Raw genomic sequence first — 25000 nt, 5'->3', positions numbered from 1 at the left:
CCTTAAAGCTCAGAGTTGTAGCCCCATCTGTGACCTCCCACTCCATTCAGGGATAAAGTTACTATCCAGCACAGTGGCTCCGTTTCCACCAAAATAACTTTGTACTGGTTCCGTTCTAGATTCTTGGAACCGTGGTGCTTTCCCGGAACCGGCGACCATTTTTTTGGTTCCAGTTCCAAACCAACTTTTAGGGTTCTGAACCAATTATTTTTCAGTGGAAACACTGGTTCAATATTAGGTGGACAAAAATACACTTTTTTTTTAACTATTTCTGGACATTGTATCAAATATATACGTTACTATACTGCCCTACAAAGCCAAAGTGTCTTTTTTTATCTGCATATGTTTTTATTTTATGCTTCTGGGGATCCCTGGAACAAAATATTTTCTGATGGGGGTCCGAGGCCAAGTACATATTATTTTGAGTGGTCCTTGACGTGAAAACGTTTGAGCACCACCCAAACATACGTTATTCAATGAACTGTTAGGATTTAGAAGACAGGCCTCAGGTCTTGCGGGAGGTCGTGCGGGAAGTACTGGGAGCTGATGGTAGGTGTGGCGCTCCACCCCAGCAATCCATCTCCCAGGGGTCTAGCACATTGTAATGGGGATAGACTCCCGCGTGTTACCGGCTGATACCGACAATAAGCCACTCCCGACCTACTACTTCTTCTTCTTCTTCCTCAGGTCTTAATGGGTTAACATGCTGATCTTGATTGGGAAAGTGAAGCTTTGGCTTTTGGATTTTAGTGATATCGATAGGGTATCCTATAGATATAGGTACCGATATAGATACCCGATGAGAGGTTTGTGATCAAGCAGCTTGTAGATCTATAGAGGGTATGCGCATGCATGAAGTGAATGGCAAATCGAGTGGCAAATCGAGTGGCAAAGTGAGTGGCAAAGTGAGTTTAACGTAGTTTAACGTCGTTTAATGCAATCATATTGGACTTTTCTGTTTGGATGTATGGGCTGTCAAGGCCAGAAAGTAGTTTTTTGGCACTCAGAAGGCGTACCCTCTATAATCTATATATGTTGATAATCACAAGCTGTGATACATCTGAAAACTTGTGAAATGGGACATTCTACATAATGAGTACTTTGACTTTCGGTACTAATTCTATTTTGATGTCAGCAGAAGGGAGTTCCAACCGTGCATCTAGCCTGTGGCAGGCCAGTCTGGTGCATCTCAGAGGCAGGAGGAAAGGAGGAACTGGAGCAACTCAGACAGTTTAAGCCCCTATTTTATTATCAGGGTGCAAGTAAAAAAGCGACAACGTTTCGGTGTATCAGTCACATCTTCGTCAGATCATGACCTGATGAAGATGATGAAGTGACTGATACATTGAAAGCGACAGCTTTTTTACTTGCACCCTGATAATAAAATAAGGGCTTACACTGTCTGAGTTGCTCCAGTTCCTCCTTTCCTTCTATTTTTATGTCCTTTTACTCAAGTCAATTTTGAATACCAGACTTTTTACTTTATACCAGTATTTCTACATTGCGGTATTGATACTTTTACTTAAAGGGATAGTTCACCCCCAAAATTAGTTTTTTTCTATCGATTGAATAATCGATGGATATCTTTTTGTTTTTGTTGCATTCCTAAGCCAATAATTTGATGAACAGCAGTGGTTTTGGAAGTGCTGATGTGCTGTTTTCCTTGTATCACTAAATGAATGCATCAATTCCTTCGTAGTAAGAGATTAACCTAGAATCGTGTGCTTTTGTGTGTTTTTGCAGGAGGCTTCATGGGGACCAGATTTGCGAGCTGTAGAAGTTCTCTGGCCGTGTGGACCTGTCCTCACAACCACCTTACTGCTGCACCCGGTGCACACACACACTCAACCGTTCATATCTAAACCAAGGGCTCTCTTACAGGTCAGACCGCATGCTGATACTTGATGCGTGTGTGTGTGTGTGTGTGTGTGTGTGTGCGTGCGTGCGTGCGTGCGTGCGTGCGTGCGTGCGTGCGTGCGTGCGTGCGTGCGTGCGTGCGTGCGTGCGTGCGTGCGTGCGTGTCATTGAGAACAACGTTCATATATTCAGGATAATGTAAAGCTCAGTGCAGTTCCTCACTAGTAGCAGTGTTTTCTGTATTGTTACATAACTGTGTGCGTTTGTGTGTTCCAGGGTCTCCCACCTCTACGTGTCCAGGGAAGGGGGCATGGTGCCCTCCTAGCCACCTCTCACAATGCCAGCCAAAAAAGACGCCAAGAAGGACGCGAAGAAAGCCCCTCCCCCGGCCAAGAAAGAGGAGGAAAAGAAAGGCAAGGATGACAAGAAGGGAGGAAAAGACGACAAGAAAGCACCTCCCCCGGCCAAAGAGGAGAAAAAGGATGACAAGAAAGGGGGCAAAAAGGCGGAGCCCCCGGGCAAAAAGGTGGAGCCCCCGCCCAAGGGGAAAGGGAAGGACGACGGGAAGAAAGGAAAGGGGAAAGGGAAGCCAGCGGATTCTGAGGACGAGGAACTGAGTGAGGAGGAAGAAGAGGAGGACTCGGAAGAAGATTCAGACGAGCCCAAGAAAGGTAAGGGTAAGCCAGTTAAAGGAGGGAAGCCGAAGAAACGGGGTGGGGACTCCGATGAGGACTCAGATGAGGATGATGAGGATGAAGACGAGGATGAAGACGAGGATGACAAGAAGAAGAAGAAATCCAAAGACAAACACAAGGGATCGAAGTCGGATGACAAGAAGAAGACAGATAAGAAGAAAGCAGGAGGCCCACCCGTGCCTCCAGTCAAGGAGTTCCCAAAGAAAGGACTGAAGAACATGTCCAGGATGTTCATGAAGTTCTCTGGCTTCAAGAGGCGCAGGAACAGCAGGAAGAAGCTGAAAAGTACGTCTCGTTTGTTCCTGCGCCTGGGCAGAAACAAACTGGCCAAGAAGCAGAAGACGAAGAAACGACGCAAGTCCTTGCTGAAGAATCACACTCGTTTCATGATGAGGTTTAAAAGCAGCGGGAAGAAGAAAAAGGAAAGAGAGGCCAAGGAGAAGGCTGAGAAAGCAAATGCCGGCCCTAAGCCCACTTACATGATAATGAAATTGGGGGGTGGTGCAAAGAAAGGCTTCTTTCAAGGGATGTTTAGGAAGAAACCTGGTGACAGCCTAGGAGAAGGCTTCAAAAACAGCAGTGGGTTGCTAGGTAAGGTTGCAGGAACAACCAACTGGTTGACCAAGCGCTTCCTGTCCACAAAAATGAAGGCGAGTGGAGCGGGAGGCCAAGGCTGGGGCGGGCGGCGATCACAAAGACGGCAAGGACATGAACATGGATATGACCAGGGGTATCAGAAAACCCATGATGGCTATGATGACTATGGTCAGGATCCATATGGGGCCCAAGGCTATGGTCAGGATCCATACGGGGCCCAGGGCTATGGTCAGGATCAATACGGGGCCCAAGGCTATGGTCAGGATCCATACGGTGCCCAAGGCTATGGTCAGGATCCATACGGTGCCCAAGGCTATGGTCAGGATCCATACGGGGACCAGGACTATGGTCAGGATCCATATGGAGCTCAGGGTCATGGTCAAGATCCATATGGAGCTCAGGGTTATGGTCAGGATGAATATGGGGTTCAGGGCTATGGTCAGGATGCATATGGTGCCCAGGGCTATGGTCAGGAGGCAGCATACGGGGCCCAGGGCTATGGTCAGCAGGCTGCATACGGGGCCCAGACTCAGCCTGGATACTATGATGATGGAGGAATGGGCGCAGACTTACAGGACCAGGGTTACTATGAGGATGAGGGAGTCTATGATGCCACCGGCGGTTACTATGACGGGATGGGTGACCCATACGGCATGGGTGACCCATATGGTCAGCAGATACAGCAGCCAATGTCACCCTTTGGAGATCCGGGTCTGGACCCATATGCTGCAGCGGGACAGGGATATGGCGCCTATGCAGGAGACGTAGGTGGTTATATTGACCCCCAGGCTCAGGGTCTCTATGACGGTGGTCAAGGAGCGTACTATGGTGAGGGACAGGCTGGAGTTCATGAGAATCCCTATGCGGACACAATGGGAATGCAAGGGGGAATGCCACAGGAACATCAACTCAGCTACAGCGAGGCAGGGATGCCTTACCAAGACTTCAGCTCTCAGCAGGCCATGGGGCTCCAGCAGCCGTATGGGATGGGAGGGCAAGGGATGGAGCAGCCGCAAGACCAATTCACGGATGGGTACGCAGCCGGGTTTGCAGAAGCGATGAGCCAGCTTGGAGACGACACCATGGGTGTTCAGGGAGGAGATATGACCTTTAGAGTGCCTAGGCCACAAGTGCGTGTTTTTGGGAAGGATCGACTGGATGTAGCTCTGCCCCCAGCCCCTACCTTCCCCCAGGAACCAGAATTTGAAAACATGTCGGAAATTCAGTATGAAGACCAGATACCTCTAGATCCTAGAATGATGTCACCCCAAGCACAAATGATGATGGCACAACAACAGGATCCTAGAATGTCACCCCTTCCGCAAATGATGTCACAACAAATGATGTCACCCCAAGAACAAATGATGATGGCACAACAGGATCCTAGAATGTCACCCCAACCACAAATGATGTCACCCCAAGCACAAATGATGATGGCACAACAACAGGATCCTAGAATGTCACCCCTTCCGCAAATGATGTCACAACCAATGATGTCACCCCAAGAACAAATGATGATGGCACAACAGGATCCTAGAATGTCACCCCAACCACAAATGATGTCACCTCAAGAACAAATGATGATGGCACAACAGGAACAAATGATGATGTCACAACAAGAACAAATGATGTCACAACCAATGATGTCACCCCAAGAACAAATGATGATGGCACAACAGGAACAAATGATGATGGCGCAACAGGAACAAATGATGCAGCCACAACAGCAGATGATGTCACCACAAATGATGCAGCCACAACAGCAGATGATGTCACCACAAATGATGCAGCCACAACAGCAGATGATGTCACCACAAATGATGCAGCCACAACAGCAGATGCTGCCACAGGTTATTATTCTTATTTGATTCTTAATAACAGCCAGTTTTAGGTATTCATGAGTTTCAAATGTAGTCCTACACCTGCCATGTTGGACACCAACACAGGTGTTTCAATTTGTCTGAACAGTCTGATTGGCGTAGGACTAATTCATTTTTGGATTTCCGGTGTTTGCAACAACTGTTTGGTCCCCAACATGGCAGTTGTAGGACTACATTTAATACTAGGATTGTCTGATATACAGTAGTACTGTACTGTCTTCTGGACAACGTTTATAAACTCTTAACATGCTTACATGTGTTATTTCTCCTACTAGCAGCAGATGATGGCAGAGCAGATGATGATGTCACAGCAGCAGGGAATGGGATATGGCGCTCCCCAGATCCCCACCCCAACTGCCATGATCATGCATCAAGCTGGCCTGTCCCCTGCTATGGGACGTCGCATGCAGCCCTCTCCCACCCCATCCCGCCGTTCTGTGATGGCCTCCCCAATGATGCAGCGTGCCCCTCCAATGGCCTCCCCGATGATGCAGCGCGGACCCCCAATGGCCTCTCCGATGATGCAACGCGGACCCCCAATGGCCTCTCCGATGATGCAGCGAGGCCCCCCAATGAGACGAAGCCCCAGCCCGCAGCGAAGTGGTTTTCCTGCCCAAAGACCCCCCTCCGTAATGTCGAGGGGACCCCCCTCTCCCCGAATGCCGCCGCAGAGACCCCCTTCCTCCATGGGCAGGAGGTCACCCTCGCCCCAGATGATGCGACATAGTCCTCCTGGGTCGCCCAGGGCCTCCATGAGGCATCGCTCTCGTCCCCCCTCCCCTCGTTCCTCCATGAGGAGGCCAAGTCCGTCGCGTGGTCCCCCGTCGCCTATCCCGGCCTTCCATCGTCCGTCCGCGCCTCCCTCGCCCCACATGGGTATGAGAGCCTCTCCCACCCCTTCCCGTCATAGCTTTGCCCCTGGGCCTCGGCCTGGCGCCGCGTCCCCTACCTTCTCCCATCGCTCCAACCGCCTGATGAGGGAACCCACGCCGTTGGCCAGACCCAGGAGGATGGGGCGTGGCAATGTTCCCTTGGGAACGGTGAGGCCTTCCCCCATGGGCCTCCGAGGGCGACCGGTCCCGCCGCCCACCCATCACGTGCCCCCGTTCCGTAACTCCTCCATAAGGAGCAACCGGTCTTCTGTTCTCACCGTGGACTCCTCCATTCCTTCCCCTTTCCACTCCCCGCACATGTCCCACCGGGTACCACTGGGGAGACCCCAGTCGCGACCCATGGCACGAGGGCATCCTCTCCAGCAGAGAGTAATGGCTCCCTCCCCACAGCCCTCCCTTAAGCACGGGATGGGGCATCATCCTGCATTCAGTCCTCACCGCTCTCCGCGTTCCTCGCCCCTCCCCCCGCAACACTATGCACCGGACCCTTACATGGCTGATCCTTACATGCAGCAGCCAGGAGCCCCTTCCTCTCCCATGCTGTCTGGAGCTATACATAATCAGGCCCTTCGTGGTGCATCCTATGCCTCTCCAATGTCTCCTTATCAGCAGCCTATGGCGCCCTCCTCTCCAATGCTATCTGGAGCTCTGCAGCAGAATCAGGCCCTTCGTGGTGCATCCTATGCCTCCCCAATGTCTCCTTATCAACAGCCTATGATGCCGTCTTCTCCGATGCTGTCAGGGGCTTTGCAGCAGAATCAGGCCCTTCGTGATGCGTCTTACATGTCCCCAATGTCGCCTTATCAGCAGCCTATGGCACCCTCCTCTCCCATGCTATCTGGAGCTCTTCAGAACCAGGCATTGAGAGGAGCGTCTTTTAGTTCACCGATCCCCTTTCAGTCGCCTTATGAGCAGCAGCCTATGATGCCATCTTCTCCCATGCTGTCTGGAGCTATGCAGAACCAGGCGTTGCGAGGAGCTTCCTTCAGTCCTCCGTCGATGATGATGATGTCCCCCGGCGGACCCCCAGTGCCTTCTTCTCCAATGCTCTCTGGAGCCATGCAGCATGGCCAGGCGCTCCAAGGCATGGCTTCATATCAGGGCACTCTCTCACCATTCCACGTCGGTCATATTTCTCAGCCTCCACCGTCTCCGATGCTCAACGACGCCATGAGCCACCGCATGAACCTCCAGGGCATGTCCGCGATGAGACCCCCCATGAGGAACCCTTATGCCCCCGCCACGCCTCAGCTCGGCCACGCGCTGGGCCAGAACGCGGGTCTCAGACAAGCATCCTTTCGGCCCCCTATGAACCTCCGCTCGCCCTACGGGCCCCAATCACCCAGGCTGGGCAACGCCCTGCAAAATTCCCAGTTGATGGGGGCTTCCTTCCAGCTGCCAGACGGAACCTACATGCAGTCGCCGTATGGGCCCCAATCACCGAGGCTAGGCAATGCCCTACAGAACCAGCAGCTCCGGGGGGCGTCCTTCCAGCTGCCGGACGGAACCTACATGCAGTCGCCGTATGGGCCCCAATCACCCAGGCTGGGCAACGCCCTGCAAAATTCCCAGTTGATGGGGGCCTCCTTCCAGCTCCCCGATGGCACTTTTGTAGACCCTAACGCGAAGGTAACCCATAATAAACCATTACAGGTTGTTAGCCTCCTAGCCTAAAGTCATATTTTGAAGGTTTTCAGGAAAGACAAAATTAAAGATTGACTTATTCAAAAAGTGCCTAAGTCAACATACTAATCACAATTATTTGAGATAATCGCAATTATTTTTGCATAATCATCAATCGTTTGCATGTTGAGAAATGTCCATACTTTTCCATAATTTTTTCAAAAATAGCAGAATAGCAGATCTACAAGCTTGTTGATCAACTATTTCCGCTATTTTTGGTCAGTGATTTCTATTCTATTTCTATGATTTGTATATTCAAGTTATTTGTCATATCTGTCCTGTGCAATTGGTGATTACGAAAAAGGCAAACAGAAATACAAATTGCAACGTTCCAATGTTCCAACAAAATCTTATCGCAATTATTTGTGTGACAATTACTGTAATCGTCAACAAAATGTGTAATCGTGATACCCCTACTTTGACCTCTCTGTCTCTACGTAACGCAGTCGATGTCGCCGGACTTGATGAACGCCCTGAGCAACCCCGCCCTGATGAGTTCCCTGAGGACTCTCCCGGATGGCACCATGATGCTCGACCCCAGACAGGCGTCTTCCCCCAGCCTCAAGCTAGCGCTGATGAACCCCGCCCTGATGCGTGCGTCTTTCACCCTGCCGGACGGCACCATCATCATTGACCCGCGGAAGCCCGTCGGTCCGGACCTGTCGGGCGCCCTGCAGGACTCATCCATGCGGGGGGCCTCGTTCAAGCTGCCGGACGGCATCATCGACCCCAATAAGCCCCTCTCGCCGAACCTACTCAACGTTAGTAGTGCATTTTCATTACTGTCATCTAATCTCTAGGCCAAGCAATTTGCCTTTGTGTGTGTGTGTGTGTGTGTGTGTGTGTGTGTGTGTGTGTGTGTGTGTGTGTGTGTGTGTGTGTGTGTGTGTGTGTGTGTGTGTGTGTGTGTGTGTGTGTGTGTGTTGGAAGGAAAGTGGGAAGTGTTCTTAGTAGTACCTCCATATATTTTTAACTAACTGAAACTATGAACTATCAGTTCAATTATTATTATTATTTTTGCATAAATCAATGCTATTCAACACACTTTACGTCTGTGTGTCGGTAATTTTTTTTTGAACCAATGGAAAGTATTAAAAGTATTAAAAACGAATAGGCAGAGATGGTATAAGTATGCATACATTCATATTTAGAAAATGTTTCAGATGGAATAAACAGAGATGATTTAAATCGAATATTTAGGAAACGTCATGGAAGGGGAACCTTCTGAGAGCTTCACAGGCAAAGATAATCAACTTAAACATCTCAAAATGGGTCAGAAAGACCTCACAGACACTCTAGTGTTAAGTCTGTGTGTTGATTAAAAAAATGAACCAATGAAAAGTATTAAAAAAGCACTTTGGCAAAAACCTCCTAACTCCACTTGAGCTGGATGTTTTTTCATTTCCTGAAAACTGAAAACTTTTGTAGTTATAGGCGGTTTCTTCTATAGACAGCAGTCAGCAGAGATATGCTATTAGCTGTGACAAGGACTAGCTGAACTGCTGAACCATAACAGGCAGGCTGTAACAAAAATAGCTATCAGGCTTAGTGGAGACATCTTGGCTTCTTTACTGGTCAGGCCCCATTTGTAAATTAGAAAGCCCTTGAGGCTGAACTGAACTGAACTCTTGACGTTGTCATCTCCAGGCCATGAGTAACCCAGCCCTGAGAGGAGCATCATACTCCCTCCCAGATGGAAGCATCATTGTGGACCCTAGAAAACCCAAGAGCCCAAATCTGTTGGCTGCACTAGGGAACCCCTACCTGAAGGAGATCTCTTACACCATGCCAGATGGAACCATTATCATCAACCCATACAAACCGCTCGCTCCTGACCTGTCCAATGTATGTCATAATCTTTGTTTATAGTACGTTTCACAGAAGAAAATAAATGCAGCTCAAAGTGCTTCACAGGCTTAATGAAATAAGCTATGTAGTGTACCTGCAATGTTTAATTTGTCTGCAGCACATAACTTGTTTTACTTAAGCCTGTGGGACAAATCTGATAGCCTGGGTTGCAACCTGAATCGCTGTGTTCCGTGATTCTGAATTGTCACTCGCATTTTCAGATCCGCGGAATGCAGCAAATCAGGCTGGAACCCAGGCTACAAATCTGGTGTCTCTATGAACCAAGAAATGCCAGTTCTGTTCATTTCGTATTGAACAGAACTGACTATTAATAGTTTAAGCAATATGTTGGGGTGGCACTGTGCACAGGAAGTAGAGGGTTGGTTGGCTGGGATTCGGAAGGTTTCCGGTTTGATCCCCACTCCTGGCATCATCTATCTCAAAACCTGGCCGCCACCCTACAGAGCACTGCCATGTGCCACTTACATTATGCCAGAAGGGGGTCACTGACTGACCCCATTGTGTCTCCAAAGCAGTGCATTTACCAAATTCATTCCCTGTCATTTTAGGCCAATCAATTTCAAACCATCTGTGTTGGAAGGAAAGTGACTATGAAGTGGTTGATCTGTAGCTTTTAACTACTGTAACTATGAGCTACCCTGTGGTTGTAGAGCAGCAGTTTATTATGTTATATTAAAAAACAATAGTGTGAAATGTTAAAGGTAAAACTGACCTGGCAATTGAGAAGTCCTGAAGATGTATTTGATCTCATTTACCTGATGGTGTTGATTATTATTACAAAAGGTAGATCAACCACTTCAGCCCTATATACATTTCGGCCATTTGAAAACTTTGGGCACTTTAATAAGTACATTTTGATACCAATACTTTTGTCGTTTTTTCACTCAAGTGAATTTTGAATTCCGGGCTTGTACTTGTATTTCTCTACACTATACTTTTACTTAAGTAAAAAAATGTGAGTACTTTTTCCAGCACTGCCATTGAAGCTGTACTGAACACTGTTTCTTTTTTTTTGGGTCATCTCCAGGCCCTGAATAACCCAGCTCTGAGAGGAGCATCATACTCCCTCCCAGATGGAAGCATCATTGTGGACCCTAGAAAACCCAAGAGCCCAAATCTGTTAGCTGCACTAGGGAACCCCTACCTGAAAGACGTCTCTTACACCCTGCCAGATGGGACCATCGTCATCAACCCATTTAAACCGCTCGCTCCCGACCTGTCAAGTGTAATAACAACCACATTTGTATAGCACTTAATTAGAAAGTACTGTAGCTCAAAGTGTTTCACAGTCACATTGCAAAGATAAATAATAAAATAAGGGAGAAAAGGGACAAAATGTATTCAAATATGTATTAGTGCATTTTCATGCTTCATTCCTGTCATCTAAGCTGATGAATTTCTCTTCATGTGTCTTGTAAGGAAAACAAATGTTTTTTTGTTTGTTTTTTGAGTTTTTAACTAATGAACTGTCCTGTGGTTTTAGAAAGCAAAGAGCTAAAACAAATTATGATTTAAACATGTAATTGTTATTCTATTCTTCGTGTAAAGCAGTGAAATGTGAAAGGTGAAATTGACCTGGTAACTCGGCACTCTTGATCACATGATCAGGTCTCATTCATAGTTCGCCTTGAGACTGAACTGAACTCTTGTTTTTTGTCATCTCCAGGCCCTGAGTAACCCAGCCCTGAGAGGAGCATCCTACACCCTCCCAGATGGAAGCATCATTGTGGACCCTAGAAAACCCAAGACCCCAAATCTGTTGGCTGCACTCCAGAACCCGTCCCTGAAAGACATCTCTTACACCCTGGCGGATGGGACCATCGTCATCAACCCGTTTGCTCCTCAGAATCCGAGCCTGCTTGACGTAATGCTAATAATAACCTTTATTTATATGGCACTCTTCCTACTGTAGAAAAAAGTGCTTCGCAGTCACAAAGAAAATAACATTTTATAGTGCGTAGGAAAGGCAGTTTGCAGTTTGCAGACTACAGTTTGACTGTAGTCTGTGCAGCCAGTGGTGTAAAAAGTACTTTTTTTTAATTTTTTGAGTGGTGCAAACCACTCCAATAACCAGCTTTGTCTGTCTGTATCTGTGTATGTGTGTACCTGTACGTGGGGCCACGCACAGGTGAGCATGGTTGCTATGGTTAGTGTGTGACGTCACTCAGTGCACCACTCAGTTCACACGGGTGTGATTATTTACTTATAGGCCTACTTTAACTTTAATAGAGTATTTCTACATTGCAGTATTGATACTTTAACTTAAGTAAAACAGGTGAGTACTTTTACACCACTGATCATCAGTCTAAACAATAGAATATATCCCCCAACAATCTCTATGTTGAAACTATGCACATTGCACACTATAGGATGCCAGCCAGGTCTACAACCTGGCATCTGTCTATACATAAAGTAACATGCTATCTTTCCCCCTGCCTTCACCATCAGGCCCTTGGAAATGAAAACCTTAGAGGAGCGCGGTATCGACTGCCAGACGGGACCCTGGTCATCCCGGGTCAGAAGCCCAACCTGTCGGGTGCACTCGGAAGGCACCGCAAGTTGCGGCAGCCAGAGCTCTTTAAGCTCAAAGACGATTCCATGTTTACCGGCCAACCTGCACCCAGACCTCCCAACATCTTCGGTGCCATGTCCGACTACGACCTGGGTCAACATGATTTCAGGTAGGAAGTTGTTCATGGATACTCAGTAACTCGTACAGTTGGAGGCCATCGATATTGTCCTTTTCTTTTTGCTGAGGTTTGCGTGATCTGCGCAAAAGGACAGTTAACCCATTTTGGGCGGGAACCCCTTTTGGTGTTTTAAACATTATGTTATAATTTAGCTATTGAAAAATAGCAGATCTACAAGCTCGTAGCGCGCCACTCGGTGGCTTGTAGGTCTGCTATTTTTGAAAAATCGTGAAAATATTTATTTCAGAAAACTGGAGGATTTAGAAGGATTTTTTAAAATTTTGAGGTCAGGCCTAAATGGGTCAAATGATAAGGGACAATATCGGTGGCACCCAACTGTATAATCCATTTCCATCCATCCATTCCATAAGCATTTCACATCATTTAGTCACATTTTATGTTGACATACATTTTGGACACTTTCCCCACATGTAGGCTACTGTATTATTCACATCACATTATTCATTGAAATACAATCTTTAAAAATATTTAATTGTTAAATCTTATATACATCAAAATAGTAAGATTCTTTGATTTTGATTCCGGAACAATCTAGCAGCAATACAACAATCAGGAAAGTAATAATTAAGAATAGCAACCATAGTAAATACAGTACCTAGAATCAAAATGGTCAAGTATACATTAATCATACAGCACATGCACTAAGGTGCTTGAAAGTGCTATGTGTGAAATATTATCCTTGTATGTATGGGCGCACTGCGCACTTTTCAGAAAAAGAAAAAAGAAAAGAAAACACGAACATGTTTATAGAACAACACAATACTGCCTCATCAAAGTTGGTATTGTGACTTTATACATGGTCAGATACTTGAACCAAGTAATACCAACCAATATGATCATCACTTTACCCAAATACAGCTCAATATTATCATCACTTTACCCAAATACAGCTCAATATTATCATCACTTTACCCAAATACAGCTCAATATTATCATCACTTTACCCAAATACAGCTCAATATTATCATCACTTTACCCAAATACAGCTCAATATTATCATCACTTTACCCAAATACAGCTCAATATTATCATCACTTTACCCAAATACAGCTCAATATTATCATCACTTTACCCAAATACAGCTCAATATTATCATCACTTTACCCAAATACAGCTCAATATTATCATCACTTTACCCAAATACAGCTCAATATTATCATCACTTTACCCAAATGCAGCTCAATATTATCATCACTTTACCCAAATACAGCTCAATATTATCATCACTTTACCCAAATACAGCTCAATATTATCATCACTTTACCCAAATACAGCTCAGAGTTTAGAGGTTTTTAACCATTTCTTTTTTCGTCTAATCAATGATGATGGAAACCAATGGAGTGAGGAGGGTGTGTGTGTGTGTGTGTGTGTGTGTGTGTGTGTGTGTGTGTGTGTGTGTGTGTGCGTGCGTGCGTGCGTGCGTGCGTGCGTGCGTGCGTGCGTGCGTGCGTGCGTGCGTGCGTGCGTGCGTGCGTGCGTTTAGTAAACAGACAGGCAATAGGCCTATCATTCATAACCTGATTGGGTGGGGGAATTATCTTTTCCGGAGCTTAATCCTCATGGTGTTGTCGTTCAAAAGCCTGATTGCCTGGTGGTGGGGGGTGGGGGGGAGCCTACTGCCCTGGGTCTTGTGGATGCCAAACCACTTTCCATATGGTATAGCAGTGGTTCTCAAACATTTTTGGCTCAGGTTACCCCTGTAAATAATCTTTTCATCCACAGCACCCCTTATAGCACCTTTTATCATATATACTGTATACCGGTATATATATATATATATATATATATATATATATATAGCCCTAATCATACTAATGCTACGCCATGTTCTAAGAACCATTTCCTCTGTCGACAGACAACTGGCCGATGGATCCCTTCTTGCACGGAGGTTCCACAAACCCCAGATGGGCAACGCCATCCAGAACCAGCAGCTTCGCTACGCCTCCTACAGGGTGCCAACGGCACTGCAGGGCGAGGACTCTGAGTTAGCGGTGATAAAGCCGTACGGGCCGCGCACGGGCCACTGGGCCCGGAACGCCCAGGGCGGGGGAGGGGAGTACGGGGACGACGTGTGGGCCGCAGAGAGGGTGCTTCCCCACGGGACGGTCCACAACCTCCAGAAGTGGACCATGCGAGACGATGGCCTCGTGGAGGGTTTCTCGCCGCCGCCCCCCGGCATGGAGGCGCGGCTCCTGGAGCCGGTGTGGCACCCCAACCGGGAGAGGGAGACCGCCGGGAGCTGGCATGATAAGGTGATCAACACACTGCCGGTTGGTAGGGTTGGGATCCGGAAACCGGAGGAATCAGTAGGATCCGGATCCAAAGTTTAGGAACCGGAATCGGTTCTGTCACATTTGGAACCGTTTCTGGAACCGGTTTCTATCACACTGGCGTGTGGACTTCACGTCTGCTATACAATTGCAATACTGGTGGTTCTCAAACCATTTGTACCCTCTCAAAGTTACAGATCTGTAAGGGTCCATTTGTACCCTCTCAAAGTTACAGATCTGTAAGGGTCCATTTGTACCCTCTCAAAGTTACAGATCTGTAAGGGTCCATTTGTACCCTCTCAAAGTTACAGATCTGTAAGGGTCCATTTGTACCCTCTCAAAGTTACAGATCTGTAAGGGTCCATTTGTACCCTCTCAAAGTTACAGATCTGTAAGGGTCCATTTGTACCCTCTCAAAGTTACAGATCTGTAAGGGTCCATTTGTACCCTCTCAAAGTTACAGATCTGTAAGGGTCCATTTGGAATCGTCCTATAGGAGTCGTTAAAGGGAACCGTTAAGTAATCAGAATTGTTAAAAACCTAAAGGATCCCAACCCTAGTCAGTGGTCCACTTAATCACATTCATACTGGATACCAACCCTAGTCAGCGGTCCACTTAATCACATTCATACTGGATACCAACCCTAGTCAGCGGTCCACTTAATCACATTCATACTTAAAGGATCCCAACCCTAGTCAGCGGTCCACTTAATCACATTCATACTGGATACCAACCCTAGTCAGCGGTCCACTTAATCACATTCATACTTAAAGGATCCCAACCCTAGTCAGCGGTCCACTTAATCACATTCATACTTTCATCATTCATTAAAAAGAAACATTCCAAATATTATTTTTTTACATTTCAAAATTTTCAAAAATGATGAATACAATAATAAAAATAATATATTTAAAAGCTCATAACTATAGCTTCATAACCTACTGTATACTGTGTGTGTGTGTGTGTGTGTGTGTGTGTGTGTGTGTGTGTGTGTGTGTGTGTGTGTGTGTGTGTGTGTGTGTGTGCGTGTGCGTGTGTGTGCGTGTGTACAGGTGTACTCTATCAGGAGCATGACCACAGTGGGGATCAGGACCAAGCGCTGGGCAGAGGGCATGGAGGACATGACACAGCTGGAGTATGTACACGCATGCACGCACGCACGCACGCACGCACACACACACACACACACACACACACACCTTTTCATGTCAAGGACACCCAAATTGACACATACTAGCCTGCGGACCCCCATTTGAAAAGGTAACCACCTTTTCAAATGGGTGTCCGGAGGCTAGTATGTGTCAATGGACCAGAAATGTAATAAATAAATGTATGAATGAATGAATTAAAATCATTCTAACAATCTACAAGCTTATAGATGTGCTATTTTTGAATAGCCAAAGTATAAGATATGGGTAAAGTTGTTAAAATGAACCCCCAAGGGCACCTGGGGACCTCACTTTGAGAACCACTGGTGTAGCAAATCTACAGTACATGACACAGCTTTTTGCTATTAGGTAGGTTGTATTTTGTTTTTACAGGTTGTGTGTGATTATATGCAGGAACCTGAGTTTACAAGTGTGTGTAATTACAGATACCTGAGTTTATACCACCTGTGTGTAATTACAGGGACCTGAATGAGACCACCGTTCTGATGAACCTGAAGAAACGCTTTGACCAGGAGCTCATATATGTATGTATACTTCTCCAGGACCAGTAGAGTGAATGTTTAATAGCAGTGGTTTTCAACCTTTTTCACATCAAGTCCATTATTTATTCTGCATTTGAGCCACGGACGGTGACGGACCACCGTTTGATGAGATTTAGCCTCTCTGACCCAAATGGACCCGTACGGGTCCATTTGGTTTCATTTTACACTCTCAAGAGTTAAAGATAATAAAAAGGATCATTCGTTACCAACTCTCCATCATGGAACCCCCTCAAGGACTGGTTGAGAACCACTGTTTTATAGTTCTAAGATCCCGGGAGTTATATATTTCACTATGAAAACCTTTTGCTGTTAGTTATAAATAATATGTTAACTCCTTCAGTGAATATATTTTGGTCACCAAGAAAAAAGGTTTGCCATCTGTCCCTTGAAATATGGAATCATCCCTTATTCGCAAACTATAAGACTTCAATTCAATCAAATCAATCAATGACACACGTCTTACAACTTCAAGCAGCTCATATACTATATTCTGTAATGCAGATTAACCACTTAGAGCTAAGTTGTATGCTGTATTGAAAATTGCCAATCTACAAGATCGGCTTTTTTTGGCTAATGTTCCCTGCAGAATTTGGATGCTGGGGTTCAAGTGGTTAATGTCATACAAAAAAGTCGGGTGGAAACCTCATATGTCCAAAAGCATCAAAACTAGCAGATCTACAAGCTCAAACAGCATGGTTTCGCACCAGGTTTAGAGCTTGCAGATCTGCCACTTGTAATGCTTTTGTGTGACGCTGTAGCTGTAGTATCATCAAGCAGGGCGTTCATATAAAACGTATGGAGATAAGAGGTTTCTTCCTGACGATATACAGTGAGATTCCATCTTTTTTGTTCGGTACTTTGACAACTCTACCTGGAACTAGTTGTTGACAGTTTGAAACAACATGATATGATCAGAACATGCTACTCTTTTTTTATCCACTTGTTTATCCTAATATCATTCTCTCTTGTCTTCTCTCATTCCCTCCTGCATGCCACCCAGTCGTACATAGGGAGGATCCTGGTGTCTGTGAACCCGTACAAGATGTTCAACATCTATGGCACTGACATGGTGCTCCAGTACGAAGGCCATGGCCTCGCTGACAACCCTCCGTAAGACCTGACACGGTTTTTCTTTTTGTAAATGAATGCCCTAATTGATCATACTACAGACTCACACAAAAGCATGGTCGAAAGTAACAGTTTTGGACACATGATTTGATGTATGGTACAGTATGTGTTTACCTTGCTTATTGTAATGACTCTGTCGCTCTGGAATAAGAGCGTGGTATGCCCATGCTCACCTAGAACAGTGGTCCTCAACCTGTTGGTCCCACATGATATATCTTTTGTGGGGGGTCCCCAGACGACAGTGAAGTGACAATTTAAGGACTTTTAAGACATTTGTAATACCTAAAAAAAAAGAAAGAAAGAAAAGAAGTAAAGGACATCCATTACTGCATCAAAAGTAATCAACAAACTATACTATAAAAACTGGTCAAATATTGGCCAAATTATATAAGAATGAGGGAAACATTGTGAAAATAGCCAATCTGGAGATCGGCTATTTCCACAATATGTATCTGTGGAACAGTGGAACCGAGTCAAAGTAAATGTAATGCCTCAACAACTCCTACAATTACAAGTGTGTCCCCAGCAGTTCAAATATGATAATTTTTATGTGGTCACGGCCTGAAAAGGTTCAGAACCACTGACCTAGAACAACCCAGGGCTTACATAACACTATAATTCAGGCTCATTTGCCTCAGAGCTAAACACCTCTGATTGAGGTGACAGACAGACAGCTTGGAGGAGCTGCAGCACTGTAGGTGTAAATACAGTCACCCTCTGGTGTTAGACACAGAGCTTCACGTTACACTGTTGATGGCCGGTTGCCAAGGGAGAGTTTGGTTATTGATTGCACAAGCACATTACATCTAACCAGTAACCAGAGAACCACCCGAGGTTCACACACACACACATGCACGCACGCACGCAACACGCACGCACGCACGCAACGCACGCACGCACGAACACACACACACACACACACACACACACACACACACACACACAAACAGATGAGTATGTTTAGCTTAGTTATTAGCTTAGTTTATTTGTGTCAATTGTGTAGTAACATTAAGGTTATATATAATTGGCAATACAAAAACACATTTCTGACCAAAAAGGTATAGCTTATTTTGCTTATCCTTTTACAAAACAGTCAAAATGGAGAGAGAGAGAGAGAGAGTGTGTGTGTGTGTGTGTGTGTGTGTGTGTGTGTGTGTGTGTGTGTGTGTGTGTGTGTGTGTGTGTGTGTGTGTGTGTGTGTGTGTGTGTGTGTGTGTGTGTGTGTGTGTGTGTGTGTGTGTGTGTGTGTGTGTGTGTGTGTGTGAGAGAGAGAGAGAGAGAGAGAGAGAGAGTGTGTGTGTGTGTGTGTGCGCACACACAGATTACATATGAGCATGGGCATTTGCATGCATGTGTGAGTGTGCAAGCGTGTGCTCCTGTGTATTACATTCACTAACATTGATGTGTTTGTGTTCCAGCCATCTTTTTGCCATTGCTAACTTTGCATACACCACCATGATGGATGCCAAAAGGAACCAGTGCATAGTCATCAGGTGAGATCACGCGCGCACGCACGCACGCACGCACACGCACACGCACACGCAACATAACATGTTATTTATTGATTGTCTCTGATGTTTCACAGCCTGTTCACAGGTCCAATGCAGACACGTTTGTTTTAGCAAGACAAGTTCACACTCTCAGTCAGTGAGCCAGATCCTTCATTCAGTCATGTAGCAGTTTAAACATCGTCGCTGTAGGGGGCTTGGTGGCACAGTTGGTAGTGGTGTTGCCTCACAGCTAGAAGGTTCTGGGTTCGATTCCTGCTGGGGCGCTGGGTGCGTGTTCCCTCCTCCGCGTCATCAGTGCCCAATGCCCATACCCGAGGCGGGGTTGGCGAAAGGGCCTTTCTGTGTGGAGTTTGCATGTCCTCCCCATGCCACCTGGGGGGGAAAGAAACTGGTCGGAATAACGTGTTCCTTCCACGCGCTACGTCCGGCCAGGGAAATTCCCCCCTGTCAGGTGAAAAGAAACAGCTTGGACTCCTCCATGCATAGAAGGAAGCATGATGTCAGTCTGCTGCCCCCCCAGGTTCGCAGAGGAAGTGTAGTGCCCAGCATTACATTAGATAATTGACACTGGGTGAAAAAAATGGGTTGCAAAATCGTGGGATAAAAATTATAAAAAAATATGTTGGGCTCTTATCTCCATATTGTAACGTTTTGTGTTTTTTCATAAATTAACACATTTGATCTGTTTCTTGTTTCATTCCAGTGGAGAGAGCGGTTCAGGAAAAACTGAAGCGACAAAACTCATCCTGCGTTACCTGACAGCCATACATCACAAACGCAATGTCACACAACAGGTATGTATGTATGCACACAGACACATGTCTGTCTGTCAATCAATCAATCAACTTTATTGTCACAACACAGTTACAGGCTTAGGTTTTGTACAGCAGCCTGACAGTTGCTAAAACAAATCCACGTTAATCAATTTAGTTATAACACCCTCTCTTAATTAAACTAAACATTAATTGAATGTAATTAACACCCTCTCCCTATCCTCCTCTCTTTCTTCTCCCATGGTGTCTGTTGCCGTCCTCTTCAGATAGAGGTAAGGATGTCTGTCTTTTAAGTCAGGAGTCTTCAAACATAGAGCCATAGGTAGCGTGGCTTCAACGTTTCCCAGCAGCTCTTGGGGCTTGTCTTCAAAAGGGGTCCAGGACCCCTAGTGGGTCCTCAGAGTTACTACAAGGGGGCCACCAAATCTTTGTTTAGGATAGGATATTATTTAGTTTATATTGACCTCTTTTTTACATTTACCACATAGCACCCTTGCATCCATATTCCGGGGAGAACTTTAGCCAAAAATAGCCAATCTACAAGCTCAGGCATTGTGAGCTTGTAGATTGGCTAGTTTCAGCTAAGAGGTTTGGTGTGTAGAGGGAAAAAAGGAGCAAACCAAGTACAGAGTCAAAGGTCAAGTTTACTATTGAGGGTTTAGGTGGTTAAATGTCTGAAAATTCCCAAACAACCATTAATTTATACAACACTGATAGTCAGTGAAGTTATCTATGAAAGATAACTTTAATCTGCAACACAATGTTATACAATATGTAGTGGGGGTCCCTGCTTCACTTCTCTAAGTGGTCCTTTTATCTGCCAGAACGTTGAAGACCCTGTTTTAAGTCAACAGTCATAGTTGTCTCCCATGGTAACTGTTTTAAGTCAACAGTCATAGTTGTCTCCCATGGTAACTGTTTTAAGTCAACAGTCATAGTTGTCTCCCATGGTAACTGTTTTAAGTCAACAGTCATAGTTGTCTCCCATGGTAACTGTTTTAAGTCAACAGTCATAGTTGTCTCCCATGGTAACTGTTTTAAGTTACCAGTCATAGTTGTCTCCCATGGTAACTGTTTTAAGTCAACAGTCATAGTTGTCTCCCATGGTAACTGCCTGTCATCATGTCTGTTGTTGTCATGGTGATACTTTTCTCTCCGGTGATTGGTCAGATCCTGGAGGCCACGCCCCTGCTGGAGTCCTTCGGGAATGCCAAAACGGTGCGCAACGACAATTCTTCCCGCTTTGGCAAGTTCACGCAGATCCACATGGAGGAGTAAGTACATCAGTGGTGTACAGAAAATGTAATTAAGCATTTTACCTATTCATTTTGAGGTACTTTTTACTTTACCCTGAGTATTTCCATTTTTTATAATTTTACAGATTTAATTCAAAACAAAGCCCTGTTTTAGACCTCAGCTTTTCGAAAATAGCAATCTAGTAGCTTTCAGCGCAAGCTTGTGAGCTTGTATAACTGATTGACACATTTTGACAACTTTTACTACCCTTACTTTGGTACATTAAGTATTATTATGAGTATTGCTACTTTTACTAAACAATCTGAGTAGTACTTCTTCCACCACTGAAGTACATGATCACTCAATCATTTGAATTCAATTAAACAAATTAAATTAAAGTTTTTTCCCACTGGTGGCAATTAGTTCCTAGCAGCTTGTCAAAGACAACAACATACTGTACAAACAGTATGTTCCAGTACTGACAGTAGCTAATATAAAATAATTATCTTAAATATTCTCAAGTAGAAAACAAACTTCAAAGCTTTCAAAATGTCTTTAGAAACTATTTAGAACAATGATTGCTTTCAGAAGTGGGTAAAACTGACTAAAATCAGTTGCTAAAGGAAAAAGTCAAACTTCTTGCAAACTTGTCTTTGGAGAATGTGCTGATTATACAGAAAGAACTCTTTCTGTATAACTTTTGATGTGGTTCAAACACCATTCTGCAGCACAGAGGAGGAAAAGACATGCATGGAATACGGATGTGTATATTACAGGAAACTGCCGTTAAACTTTCCAACAAACTCCGGTAAACTCTTGAATTGTACCATCACACCTGTATATTACCGTATATGAACTGTATATGCCCGCTAAACTTGAGGTTTCGGGCAAAATACAGTGCCCACAATTGCCCGTTAACTCCTCTTTTCACAAAGACATAATATGTCTTTGCTGTCGGGCAGAAACCTCTTATCTCCATATTCCATATTGCTATATTATAGCAATATTATTTGTTTCAGAAAACTGTCTTAATTGGTGAACTGTTATATTTAGCAATTACAGGGTGACATTTCAAGCCCAACTCTGGAGAAGAGCATATGGGCTCGACACGTCACTCTGTATAACTGCAAAAGGAATAAATAAACACACCCGTGTGAACTGAGCGGTGCAACTACACTTTTATTATGATAGTTACTGTACTGTACAGTTTTATTGTTAGTTTTTATTGTTATAGTTATAGCGCTCAGTGTGAATGGCAATGGCCCTGTAGGCTGCTGAACAGTGCCACTCTGTAGGCTGCTGAACAGTGCCACTCTGTAGGCTGCTGAACAGTGCCACTCTGTAGGCTGCTGAACAGTGCCACTCTGTAGGCTGCTGAACAGTGCCACTCTGTAGGCTGCTGAACAGTGCCACTCTGTAGGCTGCTGAACAGTGCCACTCTGTAGGCTGCTGAACAGTGCCACTTTGTAGGCTGCTGAACAGTGCCACTCTGTAGGCTGCTGAACAGTGCCACTCTGTAGGCTGCTGAACAGTGCCACTCTGTAGGCTGCTGAACAGTGCCACTCTGTAGGCTGCTGAACAGTGCCACTCTGTAGGCTGCTGAACAGTGCCACTCTGTAGGCTGCTGAACAGTGCCACTCTGTAGGCTGCTGAACAGTGCCACTCTGTAGGCTGCTGAACAGTGCCACTCTGTAGGCTGCTGAACAGTGCCACTCTGTAGGCTGCTGAACAGTGCCACTCTGTAGGCTGCTGAACAGTGCCACCCTGTAGGCTGCTGAACAGTGCCACTCTGTAGGCTGCTGAACAGTGCCACTCTGTAGGCTGCTGAACAGTGCCACTCTGTAGGCTGCTGAACAGTGCCACTCTGTAGGCTGCTGAACAGTGCCACTCTGTAGGCTGCTGAACAGTGCCACTCTGTAGGCTGCTGAACAGTGCCACTCTGTAGGCTGCTGAACAGTGCCACCCTGTAGGCTGCTGAACAGTGCCACTCTGTAGGCTGCTGAACAGTGCCACTCTGTAGGCTGCTGAACAGTGCCACTCTGTAGGCTGCTGAACAGTGCCACTCTGTAGGCTGCTGAACAGTGCCACTCTGTAGGCTGCTGAACAGTGCCACTCTGTAGGCTGCTGAACAGTGCCACTTTTGGTAACCTACAGTTGGGTGCCACCGATATTGTCCCTTATCATTTGACCCATTTAGGCCTGACCTCAAAATTTAAAAAAATCCTTCTAAATCCTCCAGTTTTCTGAAATAAATATTTTCACGATTTTTCCAAAATAGCAGACCTACAAGCTCGTAGCGCGCCACTCGGTGGCGCGCTATGAGCTTGTAGATCTGCTATTTTTCAATAGCTATAACATAATGTTTAAAACACCAAAAGGGGTTCCCGCCCAAAATGGGTTAACTGTCCTTTTGCGCAGATCACGCAAACCTCAGCAAAAAGAAAAGGACAATATCGATGGCCTCCAACTGTAGCTGTTCATACCCCAAACAAACAGCCAATTATTGGAGCGGTGTGCACTGCTCAAAAATAACCGACAAAGAGAGTTATAGGCTATATTGTTTTCCTTTGATCTCGGTTCACTCCGGGGCCAGCAGCAGCTGCCTTCAAGAGTTTGGATGTGCGTTGCTACTACTACTCTTTGAACTTGTCTTTGTCAGATTATTTTAAGGTTTGAGAATCACTGTTGTATTATTAACCTATTCAATCCGCGAATGGACCCCCAGGGGTCCTTCGGTGGTTTCACGGGGATCCTTTTGTTGGGGACAGTACACACCTGTGTGCTCTCTGTTGATTTGCATTTTGTGGGTTTAGTTGGCAAAGATTGGCAACGTATGGAGAAATATTGACTGCTGAGAAATGCATGACTGCAATTATTATTTTTGGAGAGAGAGAGAGAGAGAGAGAGAGAGAGAGAGAGAGAGAGAGAGAGAGAGAGAGAGAGAGAGAGAGAGAGAGAGAGAGAGGGGAAGTGACACGCAGCAAAGGACGTCAGGCTTGGGAATCAAAGCCGTTACTCGCTGTCAGGCTGCATTAGAGCATGTTGTATGCGCCACTAGACCATTAGATACCCCCATGACTGCACATGATGTAGTTGTAGCCCCCTTGTCATTTCATTCACTGAACAATTATAAGTGTAATCACCTCTAAAATGTCATACTCTCAGAATATCACTCAGGATTTGGCAGTGTATTTGTTTGTTTGTTGTTGTAAATCGGTGGTGCTCAAAGTGGGGTCGGGGGGGGGGGGGGGGGGGTTGAATTAAAACTATTGTTGTGAATATAGAATCAGAATCTGCTTTATTTGTCACATCACAGGTTTTTACAGGTGTAAAGAGAGAGGATAGAAGTAGCGCGACAGCAGCAGGGAAAGAGATATAGATGCAGGTTAAATAAAACAAGCAGCAGCATAATTATGCGATAGCAGGTAGGCATATATAATGATATACATGATGTTTAGAGCATTAGCTCTAAACACCCGGTCTCTGCCGGGTGGAAACCTCTTTGTTTCCAAAACTGTTGCCAAGGTCGCAGATCTACAAGTTCAAAACGTGGCGCTTCGCAAGTTCGCACCAAGATTCGAGCTTGCAGATCTGCTTGTGTGACGCTGCAGTATGATCACATTGATCAGGCAATAGAAAACAGAGAAAAGTGTTTAAACCTTTGTGGAAATGAGCTGAATGAACCCATGAGCTGTCTGTCCCCCCATTTAACCCCCGAAGGCAACTGACTGGGAGGGACTGTTGCTATGGCAACACTGGGTCGATATGCTATGGTTCTATCATACTCTAGTTAACAGTGTTTCCATGGCGATAAAGTCCAGGGTGTTTAAAGGACATCACGCGTATGTATTGTTTATTATGGGATGGGTGAGGTGCTTTTGCTTCTCGGTCAAATTGACCCCTGTTTAAGGATAACAGGTGAGCTGGAGGGCGTGGTATAGCTTTCATTGTGATACGCACGCACGCACGCACGCACGCACGCACGCACGCACGCACGCACGCACGCACGCACGCACGCACGCACACACACACACACACACACACACCGATCAGATAAAAATGCATTTTATTGAACAATACGGAATCCACGGGTGCTAATACCTGCCCGTGCAAAACATCTGTGGCCTGGGGTGAGTACTTTATATTGGAAATATGAACGTTTATGTACAAGTTAACTTTGTAAAG

General features: G+C 45.6%; 1 protein-coding gene across 1 annotated transcript in view; it reads left to right on the top strand.

The window, feature by feature from the left end:
* Positions 1 to 2194: 2194 nt before the first annotated feature.
* Positions 2195 to 25000, top strand: part of myo15ab (myosin XVAb) — a gene marked incomplete at both ends in the record, with an annotated part of 114245 nt that continues 91439 nt past the window's right edge. Inside the window, 14 exons of the mRNA XM_079498423.1 lie at positions 2195 to 4966; positions 5305 to 7551; positions 8052 to 8366; positions 9253 to 9450; positions 10502 to 10699; positions 11141 to 11338; positions 11923 to 12155; positions 14041 to 14437; positions 15509 to 15591; positions 16086 to 16149; positions 17168 to 17277; positions 18714 to 18788; positions 19510 to 19600; positions 20750 to 20853. Coding sequence (XP_079354549.1) covers positions 2195 to 4966; positions 5305 to 7551; positions 8052 to 8366; positions 9253 to 9450; positions 10502 to 10699; positions 11141 to 11338; positions 11923 to 12155; positions 14041 to 14437; positions 15509 to 15591; positions 16086 to 16149; positions 17168 to 17277; positions 18714 to 18788; positions 19510 to 19600; positions 20750 to 20853 — 7085 coding nt within the window. The remainder of the gene's footprint in view (positions 4967 to 5304; positions 7552 to 8051; positions 8367 to 9252; positions 9451 to 10501; positions 10700 to 11140; positions 11339 to 11922; positions 12156 to 14040; positions 14438 to 15508; positions 15592 to 16085; positions 16150 to 17167; positions 17278 to 18713; positions 18789 to 19509; positions 19601 to 20749; positions 20854 to 25000) is intronic.

This window comes from Electrona antarctica (genome assembly GCF_951216825.1).
Source record: "Electrona antarctica genome assembly, chromosome: 4".
Taxonomy (NCBI): domain Eukaryota; kingdom Metazoa; phylum Chordata; class Actinopteri; order Myctophiformes; family Myctophidae; genus Electrona; species Electrona antarctica.
This window is presented reverse-complemented; position numbering and strand designations above follow the sequence as displayed.